The sequence below is a fragment of the Podarcis tiliguerta genome, assembly GCF_965153285.1.
Source record: "Podarcis tiliguerta genome assembly, chromosome: Z".
Lineage (NCBI taxonomy): Eukaryota > Metazoa > Chordata > Lepidosauria > Squamata > Lacertidae > Podarcis > Podarcis tiliguerta.
The window spans coordinates 21,831,684-21,859,077 of record NC_139553.1 but is presented as its reverse complement, the minus strand read 5'-3'; the positions used below and the strand labels follow the sequence as shown (position 1 = coordinate 21,859,077).

At 42.4% G+C, this 27,394-nt stretch overlaps 1 protein-coding gene across 2 annotated transcripts in view; it reads right to left on the bottom strand.

Moving 5' to 3' along the window:
* ABCB7 (ATP binding cassette subfamily B member 7) overlaps positions 1 to 24,445 on the bottom strand; it is a 51,552-nt gene extending 27,107 nt beyond the window's left edge. Inside the window, exons 1-4 of one of the 2 annotated variants that reach the window (XM_083423590.1) lie at positions 24,244 to 24,445; positions 12,114 to 12,191; positions 6,646 to 6,732; positions 3,181 to 3,300 (exon numbers count right to left, since the gene is read on the bottom strand). In XM_083423590.1, the coding sequence (XP_083279716.1) occupies positions 3,181 to 3,300; positions 6,646 to 6,732; positions 12,114 to 12,191; positions 24,244 to 24,402 (444 nt within the window). In that variant the 5' untranslated portion in view covers positions 24,403 to 24,445. The remainder of the gene's footprint in view (positions 1 to 3,180; positions 3,301 to 6,645; positions 6,733 to 12,113; positions 12,192 to 24,243) is intronic. The other variant, XM_083423589.1, reaches the window with a different exon arrangement.
* Between the last annotated feature and the right edge of the window lie 2,949 nt (positions 24,446 to 27,394).

Below are 27,394 nucleotides of genomic sequence, written 5' to 3'. Positions count from 1 at the left end.
TGAAGGGGATTTCTTTTTCAAGATGGAAGTTCTGCGCACCAGCACTGGAGCACATGGTGATCTTTTAATTTTTTAAAAAATGAAGAATAAACTGATATGTCTCCCCCCAATCCCATTTTAGAGAAGCCTCTTTACTACAGAAGTGATAAGGGCCCTCTCCAAGTAGTCTGGGGTGGGTGTGTACAATTGGGTAGGTAAAAAAAAAGGGGGGGAGGGAGGAGGTCTGATTATACAAACTTGCCAATCATGTAAAAAACCAATCCCAAGAAAATTGTGCTACATCAGTTCATGTTGAAAAGTCCTGTCCTATTACTGCAATAGAAACCCTTAAAAATTGTTTTAAATCAGCATGTTCTAAGGGACAGGTCAGTTGGGGGGAAAGAAACAGGAATGCAGCAATGTGGAAGGAACATTGCTTGAATTCTCAGAAGCAGATGTTCTATACAATATTAACCATACATCAATCTGCAGCAAGATCCAATTTAATTCCAAATTTGTTTGTTGAATTTGCCAGGACCAAGCTGGATGGTGTGTCTGAGTAATATGAGTACTTACATTATTCCAGCAAGGCATTTGGTATTACAGCAATCAATCCCTGTTCAGCCATGAAACCCACTGGGTGACTTTGGGCCAGTCACAGTCTCTCAGCCCTAACCAACCTCATAGGGTTCTTGTGAGGATACAAGGGGGAGGAAGAGAACTATGTACGCCACCTTGTGCTCCTTGGAGAAATTAATGCAATAACTGAAACATTTCTTGAATGCCAATAAGCACTATTAAGTAGAATGAACACACCTTGCAAAAGGTTTACAATCTACGTAAGAGGCAAAAGGATAGTGGGAAAGAGTGGGAAGATGGTGTGAAGGAATTATTATTTGGCACTTTTGGAATATGGTCTTCCACAAGGATCCCATCTTGTCACCTGTGCCATTTAATATTTTCATGAAACCACTGAGAGAGTCCAGAGTTTGCTCTGGATGCTTATGTCAGGTCTAGACAGTTGTGCCAGTTACACTTGTTTCTAGAAAGACCATGATGACACATGCCTTAGTTCAAACTTCACTGGATTATTGCTTTTCCTGTCAGTTTCTAAATACAATTCAAAAGTGATGACTATTACTTATAAAGCCCTAAACAACTTAGACCTAGGAATACCTAATGGACTATCTCCTACAACTGTTTTTATTGTTGTAACTGTTATAACCCATGCTGGGAACTTTGGCTGAAGGGCAGATGTAATAGTAATAGTAGTAATAGTAATAGTAATAGTAATAATAGTAATAATAAACCTGCCTGTTCATTATGAGTTACTAAAGAGGCTTTTCTGCATGGTGTGTTAGAAGGTGGTAGGAACAGGAGTGAGAGCCCTTTTTTTTGTGACCATGCCTGTGCTATGGACCTCCCTACTAAGGAAGGCTCACCTTGCCTCCTCTCCAATGGTTTTCTGCTGCCTTTCAAAAACTTTCCTTTTTCAGTGGGTTTGGCTCTGTGGAAGTCATTTTGTTGAACCACCAGTTTTTTATTTTATTTTATTGCTGTACCATATTAGCTTACCATATTCTTTTGTTGAGGTGTTACTTATTTTGTTGTGAGCTGCCTTGAGCAGATTTGTGCAAATGGAAAGGCAAAACTATCAAGCTTTTAAATAAAATAATAATATTTTTTAAAATTTTACTGGGCTAGAAGGGGCCCTTTTTGCATGAGCCAAAGTGCTCTTTGAATCTTAGCCAAAATATCTGAAGAAGAGCCACACAAAACTAGCCTTGAAGGCAGGCAGCTATCATGCTAAATATACTGAGAACAAAAATGCTGCCTGCTCCACTCCTGTTCAGCTAAAATAAAATTGAAACAAGTGTGTCTTACAAGTGCTCTCTTTTAATCATCTCTGTGTCTCCTCCTTGCAGCCTCCTCCCTTCTTTCCTAGCAAAGCAAACCTGCTGAATGTAGATAAGAGGGTGCTTGATTCAACCTGGTTTAGACTGAAGGTTATTTTTCACTAACATAGGCTTTCCTCCCTGTGACAGGGAATTTAACACAACTACAAATCCATTTCTGCATCTTGAATCAAAGCTGCCCCATGTACAATCTTGAGCCACTGGATTTGAATGCAAAGTTGTAACTGGTGGGCTCATAGGCAAAAAAAATCTGAATATGAAGAGGGGGAGAAAATGCCTGCTCTTAATTCTTGCAGGACAGCCACTGAATACAACTGTTCCCTCAAAATGTAGATCACCATATATCTACATTATTCTGGCATATTTTATTTATTTCTATATTTCCACTGGCAAAGGGGTTATGGTAGAGTGAACCGACATTTATCCTATGGAACATTACAATAAGATTTACTAAATACCACCAAGATTAATATGCAATCCTGAAATCTAGCTTCAATGTCAGTTAGTGATAGCCAGTGTGAAGGAAAGCTCTATAGCAAAAGATGGTCTTCAATAGATGTCAAAAATGCCAACAAAAAGATCTATCTGAAGACTGCTTTCACTTGGAAAACACAGATGATATCAACATATCAATTGATTTGTTCAGAGTACACCAATATGCAGAGAAGTTACATATTCACTGTGCCACCATAAATTCATGCAAATGGGGGATTGTAATTGCCCAGGGAAGCGATGACTTTCAGTTCCAGGTGAACAGCTTACCATAAAGAAGCAGTCCCTACATGTCCATCCAGTTAAATAACTCCAAAAAGGCCATAGAATTACACGCATCCTTACACCAGGTGCTACCCCTGCCTTGATCAACAATGATCCCAGTTGAGGCCAACCGTAGTTCGCTAAACTGCAGCGAAGGCAGGCAAAGTTTGTGCACCAGAATGCAGAAGCAGGAGGGATGGAGCATCCAGTCTTGCTTTACAATGGTAAGGCGTCTGTAAGTGTAACATGAGCTCAAGCCTTCAACATCTTCATCAGAAGTAGTTAGCCCATTAATGGAAAAGTACTGCAGGCACTCAAGGCCTGTCACAAAGACTGTGATGAAATGTCAGAAAATGCTACCTTTTTAGGATACAGAGGCTGAGACATTTAAGAGTTCTTTAAAAGCGTTTTTAAAATTGCTCACAAAATCCAAATGAACTGATTTAAGCCAGTCTTTCTTTCTTTCCCGGTTTCTGCACTTATTGTAAAGGCTTTGCACCCTGTTTCAAATTGATGAAAAAGCTCTTACCTTTGCACCTGCTAAAAATCCTAGTGATATGGCAACTCTGGCACGTAGGTCAGGTCTATCTTTGGGCCACACGTAGGAAAGCATTGCTTTGATTATTTTTCCACCTTGTAATTCTTTCATCTGAAGAGAGAAAACATTATGTTGCAGAAGACAAATCAAATGATGGTTGCAAAATCTCAACCCAGAGATATACTTTCCTTCTTCAAATGGATATTCAGAATAGCCGGGAATTCTTTCAAGGAGTATACAGGAATGTCACACTTAAGACCAAGAAAATTGTTCTAGATGGCTTAATAGTGTGCAAAATGTCACCACTCCTTTTTAGCAGAATAGCTCTGAAGTTGGGTAATCATGCATTATGAGGCTGCTTAACAGCCAACTGAAGCGCTATAGTATAGCTTCTGTGTTATTCCATATTTTAAAGCTCAAACCAATCAATCACAGCTCATTTCTTATTTTATGAGCCTATCTTTATTTGAAAGATAGCCAAGATTTTTTTATGTTGAAGTATAAAAGCCAAAAACAACTTTCTATTTGTATTCCCAAGCTAATGCTATACGTCATAAAACTGTGCATCATTTCAAACCCTTGCTATATATATTCCTTAACCATAAAATCATAATCCTACAGCAACAATGAGAAGTAGGGATCTGTACAGATGTAACACTAGCTGCCCAGTAACTAGGCTTTAGTGATCAGGCTGCAGGATCATATGCTACTCCCTCATATTGCACATAAAGTAGGGGGCATTCAAAAACTAACTTTTAGAATCTAGGATTAATCCTGGGTTCTGAAAGCTAGTATTCAAATGCTCCAGGTTTGTATAAACAAAAAAATATTATTTAGACATTAAAATCAAGGATCAGAAACAATTTGGGAGATGAGGATCAGGCATCTGTGGTGTAGCTAGCCGCTTGGGTGCCGGGTGCAGCGCACACATCCTGCAGCCGGGGGCAGGGCAAGCTGCGTGGAGCCTCTCCGTTGTCTCCCCCTCAGCCGTAGGGTGGCTGAGGGAGAGGCGGAGGGCAGACACAAGTCCCATGCTGCTGTTCGAGGCAGCGGGAGCCTGCAGGCACCCAAGCCACCACATCACTCCCAGGAGAGACGCATGGCTCGGGCACACTGCAGGCCCCACGGTAAGTGCCAGCCCCCGCAGTGTGGCGGCCAATGCCAGCCACATTTCATTACGTTTCTTGACAAAACTAAAAAGTTTCATGAGCCCATTTTTTTTTAAAAAAATTAAGTCCTATTTTTGTCACCCCCTCAGTGATGACACCTGGGGTGGCCTGCACTCACTGCATCCCCCTTCCTCTGCCACTGTCAGGCATGTAACCTAATCCTGATCTCTTAATCAGTGTTACTGGCCAGCTAGCATTATAGATCATAGAATTGTAGAGTTAGAATGGTCTTCAAGGGACATGTAGTCCGACCATCTGCACTGCAAATGTCCCAGCTAAATAATCCCTGACAGAATACAGCTGGACTGGTCCAAAGACAGCAATTAAAAGTCAGACTATCCAGATGAACCTCTGGGCAGGTTATGTCTGTACTACTACCAAATCATAGCTAGAAACCACAATCAGATTTCCAAACTGAACCTTGGATTTACTATAGTTGTGCAGAGGCAACCCTCACCAAAGCAAAAAGAGATGGAGAACACCTGGGTGAGAATTCAGGCAGAAGAGAAGCACACAAGCCTATGGAGGGCTCCCCAGTGGGCAACGTTATACTGACATCAAGCCAGTGATGGGATGATCATAGCTAGCAAAAACATCTAATCAGCCATGCCCCACTTGCATTATTCTCTCTTCATTTCAGTAAAAAAATAGGGCAATGTTGGATGTTGCACTTGTGCTTCTTTTGTGTGCTATCTGCTTTTTTGGTTGAACTGGATATCACATGGTTTCAAAGTGGAGTGCTTAGGAATATGTGATTTTTGAGTGTGTAAATGTTATTTGTATGTATTCTCTCAGGGATTTCTTTCTTCAATTATCAAGGGGGGGGGGGAATCTTACTTTTGATATAATACTGCCAAGTTGCATTCAAGACTGTGACATTATTAAAGTAAATGAATAAAATGCATAGAAGCAAAAAATAATTCAGATTCCTTTTCTGTTGCTGTTTTCTCCCATAACCCACCCTGTCCCCACCAAGTGTTAAGATACACTTAAAATTGTTGACAATCTAAAGTATTTGAGAGCAGAACCCGTTATAAGTACCTTTCACACATCCTTCAGAGGATACATATTCTCTGTTGACAACTTATAAGCCTCAAGTTGGTAAAAAATAATTTTCTGCTTATCCCTCACTCTAAAGAGAAGAGCAATAGCATACACAGAAATCCTTCCCTTTTAGGTAGACACAACGTCACATTTTAAAGCAGGGAGAAGAGATGTTTGAGCACCATTAGTGGTTTGGAAGGAAATGGAAACGTCCAGTTAATACGACAGCTACTTGTTCAAATTAGATATTGCTACTGGCTCATCACAAAGGAATGCTGTTTGAAAGAACCAGGAGGAAACAACAGTGACAAACCCAAGGAATTGAACCTGACTGGTTACAAAGCAACAGAAAACACAGAAAGCAGTTGCAAAGCAGCAAGTGGATTGCCATGAACTATTAAAAAGGGCAAAGGGAAGATCAAGGAAAAGAAGGTGCAAAAAAATTATTTACAGCAAAGGTCCAGATTAACTAATCAGAATACAGAAGCAGAAATAAATTAAATGCAAGTGTAAAAACAGTTAAAAGATACATGAATCTGTTACAAGTGGCTTCTACACAAAACAACCTTTTAACCAGAGTTATGCTTTATTTCATGCATTCTTGTGTCCAAATTGTGGCTTCACATCATGGTTTGTTGCCAGGTAACAAACTATTGTTAGGCTGCTGGGCTAAGTTTGGATGTTCAAGCAAATTACACTATAGCTAAAGAAACCATAGCTTAACATTACATAAGGACCAGACGAGTTAGCTGCCGGGAAGGTATACTGTCAAGCAGAAATAAATATTACAAATAAAAAAAATAACCCCGTGTCCCTGAGGACCAGGAGTGCTCTGATATAGCTGAGGATGCAAGGGAAGTGGAAGAGGCATCACTCTCTCTATTTCTCACTTTCCCATGAGGAATGTTGATGTTTACATAGTCAAAATGGCACGACCCACCCAGCACCTCATCATAGAATTATGGAACTGTAGATTTGGAAGTGACCACAAGGGTCATCTAGTCCAACCCCCTGCAATGCAGGAATCTTTTGCCCAATGTGGGCCTCAAACCCACAACCCTGAGATTAAAAGTTTCATGCTCTACTGACTAAGCTTAAAATTATTTATGGTAAGAGTAGTTTAGCAAATAAACTTGATGGAACATTTTGAGAAACTGCCAGAAGTTTTCTGTTCTCCAACAAAAGTTAAAAGTGTGCTATACTGTGGAGTTATACAGAAACAAATGGGCTGAGCAATATTTACCCCTTCCTTTGGATCTGAATGGAGTCCTCCACCTGCATGTCCATGCCAGCATGTTCTTCTATCAGTCTGAGACCACCCTTGAAGATTCTGTGTGAGGAAGAATACACTGAACAATGACTTCAACCATTTTTTAAAAAATCATGATGAAACAGATTGCAGACTAACTGTTCAATGAGTTCAACTAGTAACTTAAGTTGAGCTTTATTTAGCTTCTATTGCATCAAAGAGGCTTGGCTGGTGAAGCACATGACAACCCAGGAGAACAGGGTATTAGAACTACCCTAAACATATTTGCTTATAGCTGCTTTATACATTAAGTATTTCCCTTGTAGAAAACATTTCCATTTTGCAGCAAGCATGAACCCTGTTTGCAGATTGGGGTGGGGGCCACAATTCTTTCTAGGCAAATTTCTGGGGCCATACACCAGTGACAGGAGGAGCCAAAGCAAAAGTGAGCAGAGAAACAAATCTAAATTTCTCCTTTGTACAGTAGCCTAGTTTCTTCACACACATGACCTATCTACCCTCCATCAAGACAAGCAACAAGCATTATCAAATACAAGGACATTATCAAAGTTCAAGCACACATTGCAGTCATGCCCCCACCCCAAAAAAATCAAGAAGGGAATATGAAGCATAGTTGGTGCAGTGTGTTTGTGTGTGTGTGGCTAAGGAGGGAGGTGGCCTGGAGAGTGTGCCAAGGATCAAACAGAAAGGGATGGAGGGCTGTATTTTGCCCCCCTTGGCCTGAGATTTCCCACCATTGTAGTACATCAACACATAAAGCAATTACTCGCATTTATTTTATTTGAACACCCATGAGGTGTTTAACCTCAAGGCTGCTTACAAATGTTTCAGATCTTAAGTAGTATAATTAAAAACAGAGGAAAGGAATAGTAATAATCCAAACAGCACCTAAAATATAAATATAATAAAAGCCCTATGAAATAATAGAGGAATTATTCTGAGCAGCAGCAGCATTCTTCAGAGAACCAAGTATCCTCTGAAAGAAATACCCTGAACTCCATTTGGTGAAAATTAATACTATAGTTTTATTGCTTTTGACCAAAGACCACTGCAGCTTTTCAAAGAAAATAAATTTCAGAACTACAAACTCTAAAAATGTATCATAACTGAAGCTTGATGAACTAGTATCACAGAGTTTTTTACTCCAGGTCTTCCATTTTCAAGTAAAGAGAGAAATGCTACATTTAGAATCTCCTTTTTCAAGGTGCAACTAGGCTTTAAACAAAATGCTTAACATCTCTATTATGCCAGAACAGCAAGAGCAATTTGGCAAGCATCGTAAGAACCATGTAAAGCACTTATACAGACCTTAAGAAATGCTTACAAGTGCTCTAGAAAACATTAATTCACAGCATTTCATTGCAGAAAACATCATTGATTCTGCTTTGAAGAAGGGACCTAGGTGGTTATAGTGAAAGAAACACTATAAAGGAAAATATAGCAACGTGTCTTGAATAAATATTCAGTCAGAGATCCCAGGCCACATAATATGTGGATATATCAAACCTAGGCTGAGTTAATGCTTTTTGAAAGCTTTAAATATACATTTCACTATTTGTACTACTTTAAAACCACTCCCAAATGTAATTCTTGGGATTGGGGGTGGGGTGGAAAATACATCTCAAATTCTAAAATCCATGTTCTATAGTCCAATTTGGGCTGCAAATCTGTGTTCCAGGGTATTTGTTCCATGTAGATACTGTAAACACTTGATAGTAGTAGTAATATTATTAGAAGGCTTTATTATTTATTTAATTTATATACTGTCATTTTGCCAAGGCACTCTAGGTGCTTTGCAATTCTACAATTTACAACTTTCCCACTCACTCTGAAGCAAGCCCAAACACACACAAACAACTCCCTCTCCCAGCCTGCCTCTTTCCTTCTCACAGGGCAGAATGGTGTGTCCCCCTGAGAGCGGAGAGGACAGTCTCAATGGCACAGCCCTGATGCTGTCTCATGGTGTTTAGCAGCAGTATGAAAATGCCAGGATCATGTAGAAACAGAAGAAACATTCGTAGATTTAAAAATGCTCAGAAAATGAGCATCCCTATAATGTAGCTATGAGACCCCAATATTAAAGGCTACCAGTAAGTTTAGATAAGTAGCTACCATTTACAACATGCTATTTCTTCCATCATTTCATTTTAAAAGGATTTTTTGTTTTTTTTACTTGTGAAGTAGGTAAAATGAAGCATTAGATTGTAACTCCTCTATGTATTGTTTCAAGTGGAAGCAAGACACAAGACCAAACATTACTCCATTTGTTTTAGTCGACAGCTCAGGCTTGAAGGACAATATGACAAAGTGGAGGTATGTAAATGCATTTCAGAACAAAATGAATTTTGACCACAGAAATACATTAGAATTTTAATCATATGTTTCTTCTCTGAATAATCAATGTAAAAAAGAAAGAGAACGAGAGCAAGAAATGCTCATTGGTTTGCTTCACCTTTAGTAGAGCTTGCCTGGCAAGCCTCTTTATGAGCCACCACAATCTCTCTCAAAACTATCTTCATCCAATCCCTGCATGTAGGGAAGAAGGTTATGCTTCCAACTATTTGCCCATATGATCTTGACTAACGAAAGTAGACAGAACAGGAGTTACTTGTGCTGACAGCGAGTGACAGTGGCTTGAATTAAGAATACTTTGAGATCATTGTTTATGGGCAGCCCGGTGTTGTTCCACATTTGGAAAATATCTAGTTGCCATAAAAGTTTGTGCCACTGGACATTTATACAAGGTGTGGAAAGAGATGCAGAGCTGTCCACATTTCCCAGAATTTTTCATTGTTTTGTGTATAGAGCCTAAGCAATTTGATGGTGCTTGTCATCTTGCATGGGTACTTTCAAATTCTGTTCCACTTATCTGTTTCCTGGGTCAGTGTCCTGGGCAAACACATAAAAAGGAACACTAGTGGTGGGCATGGTTAGTATCAGTTGATAGATTTTGGAAATAAAGCCTTTTGGATTTAAGGAAAGTTCAGGGTAGTTTGGGAACTGCTAGACTCTCTAAAGCTTAGGTATAATATGTACTCTCAGCTTGGGGTAGAATCATAGAATTGCAGAGTTGGAAATGACCCAAAAGATTCATCTAGTTCAACACCCTGCAAAGCAGGCATCATCCAATCCTGGTGGTGCTATTTGGGCAACAGTCCTCTGCCCACCTGTGATACCCAGCAACTGGTATTCAGAGGCATACTGCCTCTGACAGTGGCTAATAGCCACTGATAGCCTTGTCCTCCATGGTGCTCCTATCCAGTTGGTGGCCATAACTGCCTCCTGTGTTCCATAGTTTTAACTATGTGCTGTATGAAGTACTTCCTTTTATCTGTTATGAATCTTCCAACATTCAGCTTCATTGGATGTCCACAAATGCTAGTGTCATGAAAGAGGGAGAAAAGCTTTCCTTTATCCAGTTTCTCTGTGACATGCATAATTTTATAAACTTCTGTCATGTCACTTCTAATCTGTTTTTTCTCTAAACCATAAAGACCCAAATGCTGCAACCCCTCCTCATAGGGTGTTGTTCAATTTCCTTGATCATGTTTGTTGCCCTTTATTGAGCCTTTTCCATCTCTATGGTATCCTTTTTGAGGTGAGATGAAAAGAACTATACACTGTATTCCAGATAGGGTAGCACCATAGATATGCATAATTGTATTACTGACTGTATAATATATTGGGATCATGTACAATAAAGGTAAAGGTAAAGGTACCCCTGCCCGTACGGGCCAGTCGTGTCTGACTCTAGGGTTGTGCGCCCATCTCACTTAAGAGGCCGGGGGCCAGCGCTGTCCGGAGACACTTCCGGGTCACGTGGCCAGCGTGCCGAAGCTGTTCTGGCGAGCCGGCACCAGCGCAGCACACGGAAACGCTGTTTACCTTCCCGCTATAAAGCGGTACCTATTTATCTACTTGCACTTAAGGGTGCTTTCGAACTGCTAGGTGGGCAGGAGCTGGGACCGAACGACGGGAGCTCACCCTGCCACGGGGATTCGAACCGCCGACCATGCGATCGGCAAGCCCTAGGCACTGAGGTTTTACCCACAGCGCCACCCGCGTCCCAATATCATGTACAATATACTAGCATAAATAATGAACTAGACAAGGATCAATAAAATTGGTACTCAATCCAGATAAAGACAAAAGTACTGCTGCTGGGTGGTTTGTCTAGTTGAAACTGCACTTCCCCTGAAGCTTGTGGATGTTTATAAAATCCAATTACATTCCTGGAGGCCCATATGGCCTCTATGGCATGTAGTAAGCTTTCACCAGTTAGGACTCTTACGTAAACTGCAGCCCTTCCTAGACAGAAACAGGTTAGCCAGTTACTCAAACTCTGGTAATGCTCCAGGTTAGACTACTGTAATTTACACTACATGGGACTGCCCTTGAAGACTATTTGAAATTTCAGTTAGTTCAAAATACAGTGGTACCTTGGTTTGCATACATTTTGGATTACAAACACATCAAACCCGGAAGTGCATGTCCCGGTTTGCAACCTTTTTTTTTTTGATTACAACCCTTTTTTTTTATTACGAACAAATTTTTTTGGAAGGCCTCATTGGTGAAAGCACGCCTTGGGTTACAACCTGTTTTGGTTTACAAACAGACCTCTGGAGTGGATTATGGTTGTAAACCAAGGCTGTGACAGTGAGTGGGAACATGCCTTGCCAAAATTCCTCCATAGGATCCTAGCCTATTTCCAATCACAAATGGAAGGGCTAATGCAGGGGTCAGCAATTTTTTTCAGCAAGGGGCTGGTCCACTCTCCCTCAGACCTTGTGGGGGGCCGGACTATATTTTCTTTGGGGGGGAATGAATGAATTCCTATGCCCCACAAAAAATTCAGAGGTGCATTTTAAATAAAAGCACACATTCTACTCATGTAAAAACACTAGGCAGGCCCCACAAATAACCCACAGATGCCTTTTAAATAAAAGGACACATTCTACTAATGTAAAAACACACTGGTTCCCGGACCGTCTGTGGGCCGGATTTAGAAGGCAATTGGGCCGGATCTGGCCCTTGGGCCTTGGTTTGCCTACTCATGGGCTAGTGGTATGGGACCTGGATAACTGAAGGATTGCCCATTTCAACATTAGCCTGCCCATTTACATGAGTTATGCTCAGAAGCTCTTATTTGGTTGTCTCAGCTGCCTGAGGTGAGATGGATGGAGGCAGGGACTTCTCAGTTGTGGTGCCTGTTTAAGGAATATTTCCCCCAGTGAATACTTTTTGGCACCTATTATTAATATAATGTTCATGGTGCATGTGCAGAATGAAAGAAGAACAGTCCCTAACCAGTGAATAGGATTATTCTTCTTAAGTTATAAGATAAAAGTTATGCAGATTAAGCAAAATGTATGGCATACATCAGAAGATGGTCTAGGCAGGTTGTTTTTTTTTTCTTCACTAACAGAAGAGCTCAATCCTACCTTTGCAGCATCCAATAGTTGTCTTGAACAGGATCTCCCTGAACTTTGCCATGGGAGTTGATTTAATATTGGTGGAATCTGAAAAGGATAAAAGAGACTCTGGTACATAAGAGCACAAAGTCCATGAACAGATAATACTCCAAGCATTTCATGTGTACATCCTAGCATACTTAAAGACCATTTGCTTCTGGAAAGGAACAAAAGAATATATGAAGACTACTGACTGGGGAGCAGGTGTAAAATAAAATGAGTCTAACTATTTAAAATGCTAAATGGCAATGAACCTTCCCCTTCTTTCACTTGTATTTCCACCAGGCTTGTGTTCTTTTGTGTTCTGGAAGGCCAAGTCTCTTCTAACTTAACTCATTTCTTCAGAGAATATTTTCGTGCTCTTGTACTTGCTATGATCTATATACAAAACCCAGGCTAGGGATTTTGACTCCCAGGTCTGGTTTGCGCATCTCATTAAACCACAGTGCATATAAACCACAAGAGGGGAGAAGAGCTCTTTCACTTGGGTCCTGCTCGTGGCTTCCCATTGGGGCATCTGGTTGTCCACTGTGAGAACAGGGTGCTGGACAATGGCTATGTCCTATTTGCACGGTCAGAGGCAGCAATATTTCTGAATACCAGTAGCTAGAAACCGCAGGAGAGGTAAGACCTGTTTGTGGGTTTCTCATAATGGGCATCTGCTTAGCCTCTTCGAAAACAGGATGCTGGACTAGATGAGTCTTTGCTTTGATCCAGCAAACACTTACCTTCTTGTGTGCTGACAGGTGCTTCACTCCTTCCTCACTACTGCTGCTAGGGAAAAAGCCATGGTCTGGCTTGTCATGTAGTCCAAACCCAGGCTAATGATTTGTGTTCTCCAAACAAACCATAAATAGTAAGCCAAGAGCAAACCTTGGCTTCTACTTGACCAGTCAGACAAACTTGTCCCCCAGCAGCAGCATGCTGCTCTTTCATGCTCTGGTTAATGTGGTATGTGAACAAGGACATAGAGGACTTGTCTCAAGGTAGTTCCTTGCCAGTTCTTTAAAAAGGCTAGCAGGTAAGACCCTAAGAAAAACCAACTATATTGATCTCTCCCTGATGAAGGGTAGAAAAACACCCAAGAGGAAAAAACAAACAAGCGCCATCCCCTTTATATTACTGGAAATAACAATATAAAAATGTATAATAGTCATAAGAACTTTGCTTTTGTTCTTTTAATTATATCTGGGGGTTTTCCAATCAAACACTGAATTTCCACTCCCTCTGAATTTTCTTTGTTTCTTGGGTGTTTGTGCTCAAACTTTGGGATATCAACAAATATATGGATTTTCTGCTGAACAGCATGGATTACATTGTTAGCAGATCTCCTTGTTACCTCACTGTAGGACCGTTGTTCATTATCCTTGACTAGTAAATACCCCTCTTACATGCTTATTTTACACACATTTCTTGGCAAGTCCCATCAATCCTCGTGGTAGTTTCTAATGTGTAATGGGTTTAGGGTCAGGGGATGGTAGCCAGTTGCGTACTTGTCATATTAACCTCATATAACCCAGGGATTCTCAAACTGACCTTAACCTATGACTGCGGGCATGATCACAGAACAATCATTTTTCATATATATCATATGCCACATAAGATGACATGTTGTTAACCATGCTGCTGTCTGCATTTCAGAACCCTGGTCCAGTTCACATTTTTCAGATGATGCAACTGTGTCAAATATGTTCTAGCAGAAAAGCTATGGTGTGTAATGTGTCCTTTCTTTATTTCTTTTACTGTGGCTCATAACTCTATTGTAAGAGATATTTACATTGCTTAAAGACAGTATTATTTTGACAAACCCAGGCTACTTTGCTCCCTAGTCTATTATCCTCAAAGAGCAAAGAAACTGAAGACAAACCAGACAAAACATTTAAAATACAGTGGTACCTCAATTTTCCAACATCATCTATTCCGGAGTTCGGAGTTCTGAAACATTTGAAAACCAAAAACTCAAAATGGAAGCCTCAAAACGGAAAACTCAATATGGAAGCCGTGTTTCATGTTCAACTTCCGAGGCATGTTCAAAAACGGAAGCATTTATTCCTGGGGTTATGGTGTCCGAAAACTGAAATGTTTGTCAATGGAGATGCTCGAAAACTGAGGTACCACTGTATTTTAAGCGTGAATGTCTGCAACATGAAAGTTAAACAGGGCTGGAAAGCACTTAAATTTGTATTTAATTGTGTATTGGTTGAATATATGAGAATAACTTACTACGTATTTCCCCCCACACTTGTCAAAAGCACTGAAGAATCCTTCTGCACAAGCACTAAATGTAAATGAAGTGGTTCTAATGCATATGATCTACTAATATGGGACCTATACTCCAAAGGTCTCAGACACTGTTTTGTGTGTGTCTGTTGTGCCTGAATTTATTTATTTATTATGATAAGCTTGCCAACGAAGTTCTGCCAAAGTGATCCCAAAGTGTACACTGTTTGACCATGCTATTACTTTTTGTGGAAATGTTCCTGGAAACAATGAAGGACAGACTGCATAATATATATGCTCCTGCTATGCCTCTGATTACTTTCAATTCCTTGAACGTGGCAATATTTAATATGACAGTAAACACACAGATGATGAAAACTGTATTTACCATATTTTTCGCTCCATAGGGCGCACCGGACCATAGGGTGCACCTAGTTTTTTTTTTGGGGGGGGAATCAAGAAAATTGATGTGGGGATCCGTTTTGCAGCACAAGGCTAGGGTTAGGGGGGCTGAAGCGACGGAGCCGCAGACCAACCAGACATCTTCCTTCCAAATCGGGTTGACAAAACTAAGCGCTGCTTTGCAAGCGACACAATGTATGTCTGCACTGATCTTTTTGCTGTCTTAAGTCGTATTTGTGTGTGAAAATCATCTCCAGTGCAGGTGGGATAACAGCAGCCAGAATTTGGGGCTGCAAAGAGGAAGGAAACAGACCATGTGGGGAGCGGGATTTAAATCCACACTCATGCACTTAACCCCCCCCCCCCGTAAACGCTGCTAATAAAATCCCCTAGCATTGCAGTGGGTTGGACTAGATGACCCTTGGGACCCCTTCCAACTCTACAATTCTATGATCGAAGTCGGACTTCTATGATTCTATGCTTCCCCTGTGGCTGCTTCAAAGTTTTAAAAAAAGAAAGTCGGGAGATCCCATTGCGGCTATTTCACGTCTGCTTTCCCGGCTGCCTTCGCCGCCTCCCCCTGCAAAAAAGGGGCCGCTTCTTCTCCAGGAACCCCCCTCCCCCAGCAGGCAGGGGCGACGTGTTTTGGCATGTCCCTCGTCTTGCCCCCCCCCCGCCTCGCCTTTCAGGTTCCCTCGCTCCCTCCCCCAGCCGTTTCTGCGGTGGGTGCTGGCGGGGCTTTCTGCCGTTCCTTGGAAGAGCAATCCCCCCATGGCGGCGAGGGAGAGGGGCGGTGGAAGCGCGCTTCTACGTCGTCGTCAGGTGGAAGGGAAGCGGCCTCACCGCCTTTAAATGGCATTGCTTGTCATCTGAGCATGCTGCTGTGTGGGCAGGCGAGAGAGAGAGCGTGGCATGAGGACACCAGCGGAGCACGTGCATCTTTCTGCCAGTCGCTACCACCAGCAGGATTTACCCTCCTCCCCAGCTCACTTTTGCGGCTGCGAAGCGGCAGAAGCCATCCTCTCGCCCCACCTCCGGCAGCTTTCCCACCTTTTTCGCCCTGGTCTCCCTCGCATTAGAAAGAAACGCCTCAAGGCAGCGAAGAATAAGCAGCAGCACAAAGCGAGACCCAAGCGCAAGGAGCTCTTCGGGGTGCTGGTTTTCTGGCGCACGTGCTCTTTCTCGACGTTCCCTTTTTTGCTGCTTTTCTCTTTTCCCCGCTTGATGGCTGCCGCCGCCGCCAAGCCCACGGAGCTGATGGGCATCTGCTCGAGCTAGCAGGCGGTGATGCCGCACTTCGTCTGCATAGCCGAAGAGTTCCCTCAGCCCACCCAGCCGGCCAAGCTGCCTTGGTGCAAGTGCGCAGACCCCGCCAGTCGTGCTTCAAGACGCAGCTCTCCCGGCTTCAGCAAAAGGAACCCGAAGCCTTTGGAGTGCAGCCCGAGTTCCCACTGCGCTCCAAAGACTTCAGGTGGCTATCCCTGAAGCCTGGAGAGTGAGAGGGGTCGGTGCTCATCGACCCCTCTCGCTCTCCATTCGCTCCACAGGACACACACACATTTCCCCTTCATTTTTGGAGGGGAAAAAGTGCGTCTTATAGAGCGAAAAATACGGTAGATTAATTTGTTTTACAAAACTGAAGAATTTTTCTGCACACTTTGGCCAAAACAGATTTAAGGACATATTCTTATATTCATATAATCTTTCAATACTTTGAGTATTATAGCTACTTTGGAGAGAAAAATAGGCACACCTATTTATCTTAGTTCAGTGCCTATTGTTTCAACTGTTCTATTTAAAATAAGTTAATTAGCTAAAAACTATGTTAATTTACTTGAACATATTCTAAAAGTTCATCATTTCTTTAATTTGGATAAAGATTAACCAGTGGTGAGGTAGCAGAAAGCAAATATAAATGATCATAAAACTAGAAAGGCTACAAGAAATAATACTATGTGGCCAAGTTGGCATCATTATTTAATACCCTGACAAATGTAAAAAGGGATCTGTTTAATCATGCTATATTTCTATTAAGGAACCTACCCTCAGCATTTGGACAGCTCCACACAGGACTGTGCACTCAAGACTTTGCTTCAGCGCTTTCCCCACAAATAGCCTATTATTACTACTACTACTACTACTACTACTACTACTACTACAACTACTACCCTGCTTTTTTCCCTGACAGGGGCACAAGGCAGCTTATAGATAAAAACAAGAACCATACAAATAATTACAATAAAAACAGGCACCAGTTCTTTAATTTAAAGCAGTTCCAAAACTTCACATGCCAGCAGAAGTGCAAGATGGAAGCCAGTCTAACTTCTCTTGGGAATGAGTTCCAAAATCTGGAAGCAGCCACTGATCTAACTCAACAGCTTCATTGCTTTCAGAGCTAGGACTCACTTTTTACCCAAATATGCATTTGGGGATGTATTTGGAGCCCTGCTGGATCTGACCAAAGGTTCATCCTGTACAACATTTGTTTTCACAGTTGCTAGCCAGATGCCTATGCTAAGAATGCAAGCAGGGCATGTGCACAACAGCACCCTCACCACTTTTGATTTCCATCAATGGGTATTCAAAGGCTGATACTGGAGGCAGTGAACAGCCACTGATATAGCCTGCGGGTTACTTATGTGATGCTAGGTGAAGTAGTACTTCCTTTCGTTCTGTTTTTCCCCCAAGCAAAGTAATTCATTAAACGTCATTAATTATACCATGAGTATAATTTGATGTAACAAATATTCTTAAAAGCCTAAATAGTTATTCAACTGCAACTATGAATTTTGACTTATAAACTTATACTAATCTGATCTAAATAAATATTCATAATTGAGGCTAGGGGAGGATAGAATCACTGAACAAATGCCAATAAAACAGATAGACAAGGGTTGAAACTATCGAGCAGTACTACAAAGCAGATAAACTGGAGAGGATATTGTACGCTGACTAGTTTGCAAACAGCCAGAGCAAATAATTTACTTTCTGGAAAGCATTTCAGAGTACAGAATGTGCCAAGAATGCTAAAGGTGTAATTAGTTGTTCCAGTTATTGAAACCGTCACTTACAGAGCCTGAGAGTGAACCTTTAGTAAATTGGAATGTTGATTTTACCAATGATTGGTAAATGTTGGTATATGAAGTATTTGTGAGGTAGTAACTGTTTCAAGTTTCTTTTCAAGACTGAGATACTCATCTACTTGTTTGAATCAACCCACAAATGCAGAGTATGGTAGTGACAGGATCCATATATTTTAACTCACCTTCCCTCCAAAGAACTTAGGTTAGTGTACATGATTCCCTAAGCCCACCCACCCCCACTCATTCTGTCCTAATGGCAACCCTGTGAAATGACTAGACTAGGACCACATTCACACCACATATTTAAAGAACTATGACTCAATTTTAAACATTTGTGACTTTCCAGGAATTCTGGGATGTAGAATTTGTTAATGGATAAAATGCTCACCTATTAAAAATCTAAAAGCCTGAGCAAACATGTCTATCTTCACATGACACTGAAATGACAACAGTACTGGCCCCTGACATATCTGTAAGGAGGGGGAATTCCACAAACAGGGTGGTGGCACAGAGAAAGCTCAGCCTCCCCAACAGAGGGATGTGAAGAAGAGATCTGTCCGCTGGTCTTAAAGTTTGAGCAGACTGATAGATACTCCTTCAGGTGTTCAGGTACCAAGCTGCTTAAGGCTTTAAGGATATACTTAAGCCTCTTGAATTGGGCTTGAAAGTGAATAAGTAGCTAATGCAGTTATTTGACAATTGGTATAATATTGTTACAGATCTGGGTTAAAAGAGTTTGGGGGTGCAAGGGCATCCATTACTGCTAGTTAGTGCATGTCAGAAATAAATAATGTGGTAGAATTTAGCTGATTTTTGGAGAATAAAAGGAAGATGCAAGATGTTAGATTTAAAATACAAGCTGAATCAGTTCTCCTGTTCAGGAGACCACTGGTAGTGATATCATTAAGAACACAAGGAAAACTAAGTGGTGGGCCATTAAAGAACAATTGACCATGCAGGTGCTGTCCTTCCCCCAGCTGTGTGTTAGTTAGCAGAAGAAATAGCAGAGCTAGGAGGGGGATGTTACAGGAAGCAAAGGAAAAATGTGTCCTTTTTAAAGAAACAGAGGTCTGGAGAAGATGGGAACAAACAGATGGAAGGGGAGGTATTTTTTGGCAAGGTGTTCTGGAAACAAGGGGGGGGGACTCATGCTGACAAGAGGAGGCTGCACTGAGAGACTGGGGGCCATGACTGGCTGCTGCTTTGGACCCAAACTCACTTGAAGCTATTGAAAGACGCCATCAGGGACACTCTTGGGGGATAATGTTCTCTGCCCCCTCCACTGAAGGCTTTAGGTGTAAATAAGTGTAAAATAAACCACTTTTTTAAGGACAGTAGTCTCCGCTGTGCCTCGGTCTCCGAAGAGAAACACAACACTGGGTGAGCACCAGGAACCCTCTGGAATCTTGCTACAACTTGGCAGAGATTGGGGGTGGTACGCAACCTTTGTAACAATATGATCTCTCTTAGCTATACAGTGGTGCCCCGCAAGACGAATGCCTCGCAAGACGGAAAACCCGCAAGACAAAAGGGTTTTCCGTCTGCAGAGGCGCTTCGCAAGACGAATTTCCCTATGGGCTTGCTTTGCAAGACGAAAATTGACGAAAAATTTTGAGGTTGTTTTTTTTTTGCTCCAAAACCCCTTTTTCTGAATCGCTAAGCTGCTAAAAGCATTTTAGCAGCAAAACCGCTAATCCCCCAAGGCTTAAAAAGCCGTTTTTAGCCCTTAAAGTGCCAATAGCGCTAATCCGTCAATGGGCTTGCTTCGCAAGACGAAAAGACTCGCGGAACGGATTCTTTTCGTCTTGCGAGGCACCACTGTACCAGTCAAAACTCTGGCTGCAGCATTCTACACTAGTGGCCAAAATTATAGAAACCTTTTGGAGAAAGTGTATTTTCAAAGTCTGGTGGCTCCTAACACCACTTTCTTTTCGAGTAATACCATAAAATTATATATCCATGGAAAGATAATTTAATGAAGAATGTAATGCAATGAAGTTTGTTCCATTATCTGTATTCTACCAAAAGTTATAGCCAAATAACCAGAAAAAGGAGTGCTTAGAGAGCCAATCAGGTGTCATCTTGTTTTGGCAATAATGGCTCATAACACCACTTTTTGGGGAGTAATATCATAAAATTATATATCAATGGAAAGATAATTTAATGAAGAATGTAGTGCAATAACTTTTATGAAGGATTATATATTACAACATAAATAAGGACATTTGTCAGTGTGTTTTGTGATTGCTATCAAGTTGATTGGGGTTTTTTTGTTCTTTCATTTATTGAGCTTGTAAAACATAATAAAATTAAAGGAATGGTGCAAAGAGTTGACTGGTCACCCAGAAAGTACTATGTAAAACAGTACTACTAAGTGAACAAGGCTACAGTTATGAAGAAAGTAGAAGAAAAACTGGTGGAAACTTAACCAAAGGTGGCATTTCTAAATTTCTGAAGAGGTATAAGGAGACTCAGTCACTACAGAATCAGACTGGTAAAGGCAGGAAAAGGTGCACAACAGCAAGTGAAGATAGAAGAATTGAGAGACTGTGCCTACATGACAGAAGAAAATCATCTGGGTGTATACAAGATGACATGGCGTGAAGTTGAGTGCAAGGATTGTTCGGCACAGAGTGCAGGAATATGATCTAAATGCTAGAATTCCAAGGAAAAAGTCATTGTTATCTCTCAAACAAAGGTTGAAAAGATTAAATTGGGCTAAAGTGCATGTTAACTGGACAGTGGAACAATGGGGCAGTGTTATTTGGAGTGATGAGACCAAAATCTCCTTGCTTGGTAGTGATGGCATGAAATATGCAAGGAGGAGAATCGGAGAAGATTTACATCCTACTTGCATTACACCTACTGTGAAACACCCAGTTAGTGTTATGATCTGGGGTTGTATGACAGCAAAAAGTGTGGGCAGAATTTGAGTCATTAATGGGAATGAAAATACCCCAAAATACATAGCCCATACCTGAACTCAATAAAAAATCTATGGAGCCAACTAAAGAAACTTGATGGTTGGAAGCAACCCAGCAATAAAACCCAATTAATAGAGGCAATAATTCAATCTTGGTTTCACATTATTACAGCTGTAGAACTAAGAAACTTGTTTCACTCCATGGGAAGGCCAAAGGTTACCCAACTAAGTATTAACTGACATGGTGAGAATTTTTGTATATCTCATTTTTTCTATGTGTCTCACGTTTCTTCTTTATAACTGCTGTTGTAATAAATAATCCTTCACAAAAGATACTGCATTGTATTCTTCATAAAATATATTGCATTACATTACACTCATGCTAAAGTTCAGTTCATGCATCCACCTGATCCTTTACCAACCTATTTTTGGCCAACTAAGAATGACTGCTGCTGGGTGCCCTATGAAAAAAAAGTATGATGTAACTTTTCACTACAAAGGTAAGCTAACAGTGAAATAATGTAAAAATAACATCAGATGACAGTGTAACATAAGAGAGTGCAATTTTAACTATTCTCACAAATGTGTGAGTTATTTCAGGCTCAAAGAGACCTTAAACCTGTACACACACAAATATATATATATATATATATATATATATATATATATATATATATTTACTTCAAATGATACATGTGTTAGTTGTGGTTTGCATGCTATGGCTTATTGAACCTACCGAGGTATAAAATGACTAAAATTCACTATGAATGGTCGGTGACCCTTTTCTGTTGCACTTAATACCATTTTTATACCTTATTTTGAAAGAGACAAAAATTAGCTTTATTTTGATACCCAAATAAGCCCAATTGGTTGAAAAATAAGCAGAACAGGAGGTTTTTTTCCTAAACAGAAATCGCATTAGCCTAAATCAAGCAAAAATTGAAATGTTAAAAAAATTCTCCTGCACCCAATTTTGGACCAAAAAAAAAATTTTTTTTAATTTGAGGTTATCTCATAAGTATCTACAGGAAAAATTTTTTTTGAATAAAATCTGAGTCGTGAGAGCACGGTTGAGTATTAAAATCAGGTGATTTGGCTTGGAATGACCCTTATATGTACTTTTGTTTTGTGATCTATTTCTTAAAATAAACAATATCACAGTAAAGGTAAAGGGACCCCTGACCATTAGGTCCAGTCATGGACGACTCTGGGGTTGCGGCGCTCATCTCGCTTTATTGGCTGAGGGAGCCAGTGTACAGCTTGTGTATCATGTGGCCAGCATGACTAAGCCGCTTCTGGCGAACCAGAGCAGCGCACGGAAACACCGTTTACCTTCCTGCTGGAGCATTACCTATTTATCTACTTGCACTTTGACGTGCTTTCAAACTGCTAGGTTGGCAGGAGCAGGGACTGAGCAATGGGAGCTCACCCCGTCGCGGGGATTCGAACCGTCAACCTTCTGATCAGCAAGTCCTAGGCTCTGTGGTTTAACCCACAGTGCCACCCGCTTCCCTAATAACACAGTAGATAAGAGTAAATGTCATGTGAAAAACAAGTAAAAGGTGATACATTTTTAATTTTGATGGACAGGATTATTTGATACATTTCTCTTTCTTCATTGGTCTCCTGTCAGTTTCCATTAAAGGGGAAACCTCCTTCTACACTTAATAATTAAAATTTATGTGAATAGATACCCAGGGTTATGTAGAGTGTATTTATTAAATTTATAGCCCAAATCTCTTCCCTAAAAGGTCCCAGGGGAGCTAACAATATAAAATCTGATGAAACCCTATTCATTATAAAATCACAGAGCCTACGTGTACCCATCACCTTCCAAAAGTCTGGACAAATGTCCACCACAGAGAAACCCATCTCACATATGCAGCCTCCTAGACATCCATAGCAGTGGTATTACAAGAAAGGTATATTCCTCTCATTGTAAAACACATGGGGAAAAGTGTCCCTTCAAGAACATGGTTCCCAGGGCTAGGTCTGTACAGTGGTACCTCGGGTTAAGAACTTAACTCATTCCGGAGGTCCGTTCTTAACCTGAAACTGTTCTTAACCTGAGGCACCACTTTAGCTAAAGGGGCCTCCCACTGCCGCCATGCCTTTTGCCGCCGCCTGATTTCTGTTCTCATCCTGAAGCAAAGTTCTTAACCCGAGGTACTATTTCTGGGTTAGCGGAGTCAGTAACCTGAAGCGTCTGTAACCCGAGGTACCACTGTATTAGAATTATTATAAGATGTTTTAATTGCTTGTTTGTGTTTGCCGCCCTGGGCTCCTTTGGGAAGAAGGGCAAAATAAAAATGTTAATATGATTATTACTATGTAGGGCATCATCAGTGCTTTTTCAGGGAGTACTCAAGGGTATGCAGTACCAGCACCTCTATTTTGTTTTAAAAAGTGTGGCACTTACTGCAGTAACTTCATGGTGAGATACAGCACCTATTTTTCTAGAAAAAAAGCACTGGGCATTATATACTAGTACCAACATTTTACATTTGCAATAAGATCCTCAATAAGGCTTTTTTTTGGGGGGGGGGGTCTACTGACATGGCAAATGGCTGGATTGTCTGCCCCCAAAGAGCCGTGTTATTTTATTTATTTTATTTTTTGTACAATACATTGCTATTACATCTGCAGATACACAACTGCACCTCTCCCCATAAAGCCCATGTGTGGGTCTGGGCCATCTAAGTGACCAGAGGGCAAAGTTTTCTCTCACACCAGCAGCTTTTGATTTCCACACAGGCAGCAGACATTCCACCATGTGGGAAAAAGTAAAAGGGACATTACCACCGAGCCCAGCTTTTGAGAATCCACAGCTGCCCAGGACGGTCCCGGCAGCAACTATTATCATTACGAAAGAGCACTATCAGTTTGCAAAGCACCAGAGCCCTACCTAGAGGAGCTTACAACTTGGAATTCACTCCAGGAAAGAGGAGGAGGAAAGTTTCGTTGCTGTCCCTTGATCACAAACAAGTGTGATAAGAAACATTAGGAACTAGGTTTTACATAAGATCATAAGCGGAGCCTGCTGGATCAGGCCAATAGCCCACCTAGTCCTGTTCTCGCAGAAGCTAAGCAGGTGCCTATTATGGGGAAACCCGCAAGCAGGACTCGCCTCGCCTGAGGTTTCTAACAACTGGTATTCAGAAGTATTGCTGCCTCTGGCCGTGCAGGAAGGACATAGCCACTGTGGAAAGAAAGCATTGATCCTTATCACCCTCCATGAATGACCTAATCCTCTTCATCAGGGCTGGGACACACAGCTTCGCATTTAGGAGACTCTCGCTTGGGACACCCTCGTAACCCTCCGACTACAATCTCCCCGAAGTCTTACCCGCGCGGGATAACCGACCTTGGTCCCCTCAGGACGTTCCCCGCCCCTCAGCCTCCCCTCAACCCTCCCGCGACCGAGCGAGCCCACCTCTCCGCCCGCTCGCCCGCCTCAGTCCCACCGGCGCACCTGTGATATCCTCCGGGGCGGACGCCCCCACTTCCACGAGTGAGCTCCCGCCGCCGGCCGCCACAGCAGCGAAGCCAGCAGTAGTCTATGCCGCGGAGAAGCAGCCGCACCGGGCGACATGCCCGGTGCCGCCGCCGACAGAGCCCTCAGCGCCGCCATGTTGGCGAGCACAGAGAGGTGGGGAAGAAGAGTCGCGGGGCGCCGGAGGACAGGAAACGGAGCCGAGGATAGAGAGAGGGGGGAAGGAGAGGCACCGGAAGTGGGCGGACCGCGTGGCTGGAGACAGAAGCCGCGCTGGGTCACCTCGGGCCCCTGGTAACGCATCTGCTTGGTCTACCCCGTAGGGTAGGATGTAGAGGTGGTGGAGAGGAGAACCATGGGTGCACAACCCTTATTTACTTTTATTCATTAATCCGGCTCTTCGGAGATCAAATAATAATAAGAAAAACGGATCCCAAATACTGTAGTTGGTTCCCAATGTAAGTTGCTAGAACTGCCTTTCTTCACCTTGGAAACCCAGACGTTGTTGAACTACAGCTCCCACTAGCTAAGAGGAAGGGCAGTATATAAATGGAATAAATAAACAAATAATAATAAAAGTAAGTGAAGCAGGGAAACCAAACTGGTTTCTTGCTGGAATCAGTAACTATTAAAAAAAACCCCAATAACCTCAGTAGTAACAAAAAATAAGTTTCTTAGGCACTGGGGAGGGGTAACCTTATTTAAATGTCTCAGGACCACAATACCTCATGGGCCACATTTCTCTATACGAACCTACCCAGACCCTGAGATCATCCTCTGAGACTTTCTTCATGGTCCTCCTCTACAGGAAGAACGGGCATTTTCTGCAGTGGCTCCCCATTTGTGGAACACTCTCCCCAGGGAGATTTGGCTGGCACCTTCTACACTTTTAGGTGCCCGAAGCAAATGTTCCTCTTCAACCAGGCCTTTGGCTGATTAACATCTAATGCCCTTTTAAATGTATTGTGGAAGGAGAAAGCTTACTAGTTTGTTTTTGTTATTATTTTAATTATATATTTTGTGTTTTTTATATTGTAATTTTATGTTATGAACTGCTCAGATCTACAGATGAAGGGTGGTGTACAAATTTAATGAAGAAGAAGTTATTTCTTAGTAAATATGGATAAAGGGGGCTGGCAAAGGAAGGACAACAGGTGTCTAGAAAAACGCACCCCCTGGCTACTGAGTTCCTAAACGGCTGTATGACTGGAGGAAAATCAGTTGGTAAAGATATTTTCTTGTCCTTACACTTGCATACAAAGAGTAGTGATGGGGGAAGCTTCTCCTGATGAATTTACACCTGTTGTGCAGTTGTTAAAGGTGTAGGAGCCCTGCTGGAGGTGCGTTGGGGAAGCTGGCAACTCAAGATAGCCAGTTCTTACTGAGATGAATTTTGAACCAGGTACAGTCTGAGCATTATGCATTTTTACTGAACCATAGGAATTGCAATTTCTTTCTGTATCACAAGGCAGTCTTTACCCCAGGGTCGCCCAACTTTTCCCACCAAGTGGTCTGCAAGAGTACTTTGACACAGAACCCACGAGCTGCACACTGCCTTGTTGCATGGTGGTAGCATAGCGAAAATTTGACACACACCTCTCCCCATGCTGTCTTTCCAAAGACAGCTAAGCAAGACACTGGGCTTTGGGAAGGAGGCGGAAGGCTCTGCCAGTTTCCTACACCCCTCCTATCTACTCCCCAATGTTGGGAAAGTGCAAACTAGGCTTTGGGAAGGAGGTGGAGGACTCGAGGACCCTTTCAGGGTCCTTACAGCTCCTTCACAAAGCCAAGCACCTCACTTACCTGACTTTGGAAAGGCAGCATGAGGGCTGCAGAGGAAGGCAGTCAAATGTAGCTGAGAGCTGCCAAAAAAAGGTCTCAAGGGCTGTTTATTGGACCACCCTGCAGCCTAACCAAAATCAAACTTGACAGTGCTTGACCTGAATACTGCCACCTTCTGGAATATTGAAAATTAATCAAATGATTTACAAAGCAAACTACAGTGGTACCTCGGGTTACCTATGCTTCAGGTTACCTACGCTTCAGGTTACAGACTCCGCTAACCCAGAAATATTACCTCGGGTTAAGAACTTTGCTTCACGATGAGAACAGAAATCGTGCAGCGGGGGCACAGTGGCAGCAGGAGGCCCCATTAGCTAAAGTGGTGCTTCAGGTTAAGAACAGTTTCGGGTTAAGAACAGACCTCCAGAATGAATTAAGTTCTTAACCTGAGGTACCACTGTACATTTTACAAATCCATTATTGTACAAGCAATTTTGGCATATAAGGAGTATTTGCACTACTAAACAATAATAACTTCATCACAAAATACATTTTTAGTCAATAGTTAAAAAGTAATATTGGAAATTGTGTCTTATATGTTTTTAGCTTTCTGTATTTTATCTGTGCTGTTTTAATTTGTATAAGCCACCTTGATTTCTGGTCTGGGGTAAAGGGGGATATACCGTATTTTTCGCCCTATAGGACGCACTTTTTCCCCTCCAAAAATGAAGGGGAAATGTGTGTGCGTCCTATGGGGCAAATGCAGGCTTTCGCTGAAGCCTGGAGAGCGAGAAGGGTCGGTGCGCACCGACCCCTCTCGCTCTCCAGGCTTCAGGAAGCTATCTGCAAGTCTTGCAAGCCCGGCGGGAGGTCCCGCGGGCTCGCAAGGGTTGCGGGCAGCAGCCTGCAGCCCCAAAGCTCGGGGGACAGCGGGGAGGCGCAGCGCCGCCACCCCGCTATTCCTCGACGTGGTCTGGAGGCTGGCGGGGGCGGAGAAGCAAGCTTGGTTCTCCCCCCTGCCAGCCCCACAAGTTCGGGGGATAGCGGGGAGGCAGAGCGCCGCCACCCCGCTATTCCCCGACCTGATCTGGAGGCTGGCGGGGGGGGTGGAGAAGCTAGCTTGCTTCTCCCCCCTGCCAGCCCCACAACCTCGGGGGATAGCGGGGAGGCAGAGCGCCACTACCCTGCTATTCCCCGACCTGATCTGGAGGCTGGCGGGGGGTGGAGAAGCAAGATTGCTTCTCCCCCCTGCCAGCCCCACAAGCTCGGGGGATAGCGGGGAGGCGGAGTACCGCCACCCCGTTATTCCCCAACCTGATCTGGAGGCTGGTGGGGGGTGGAGAAGCAA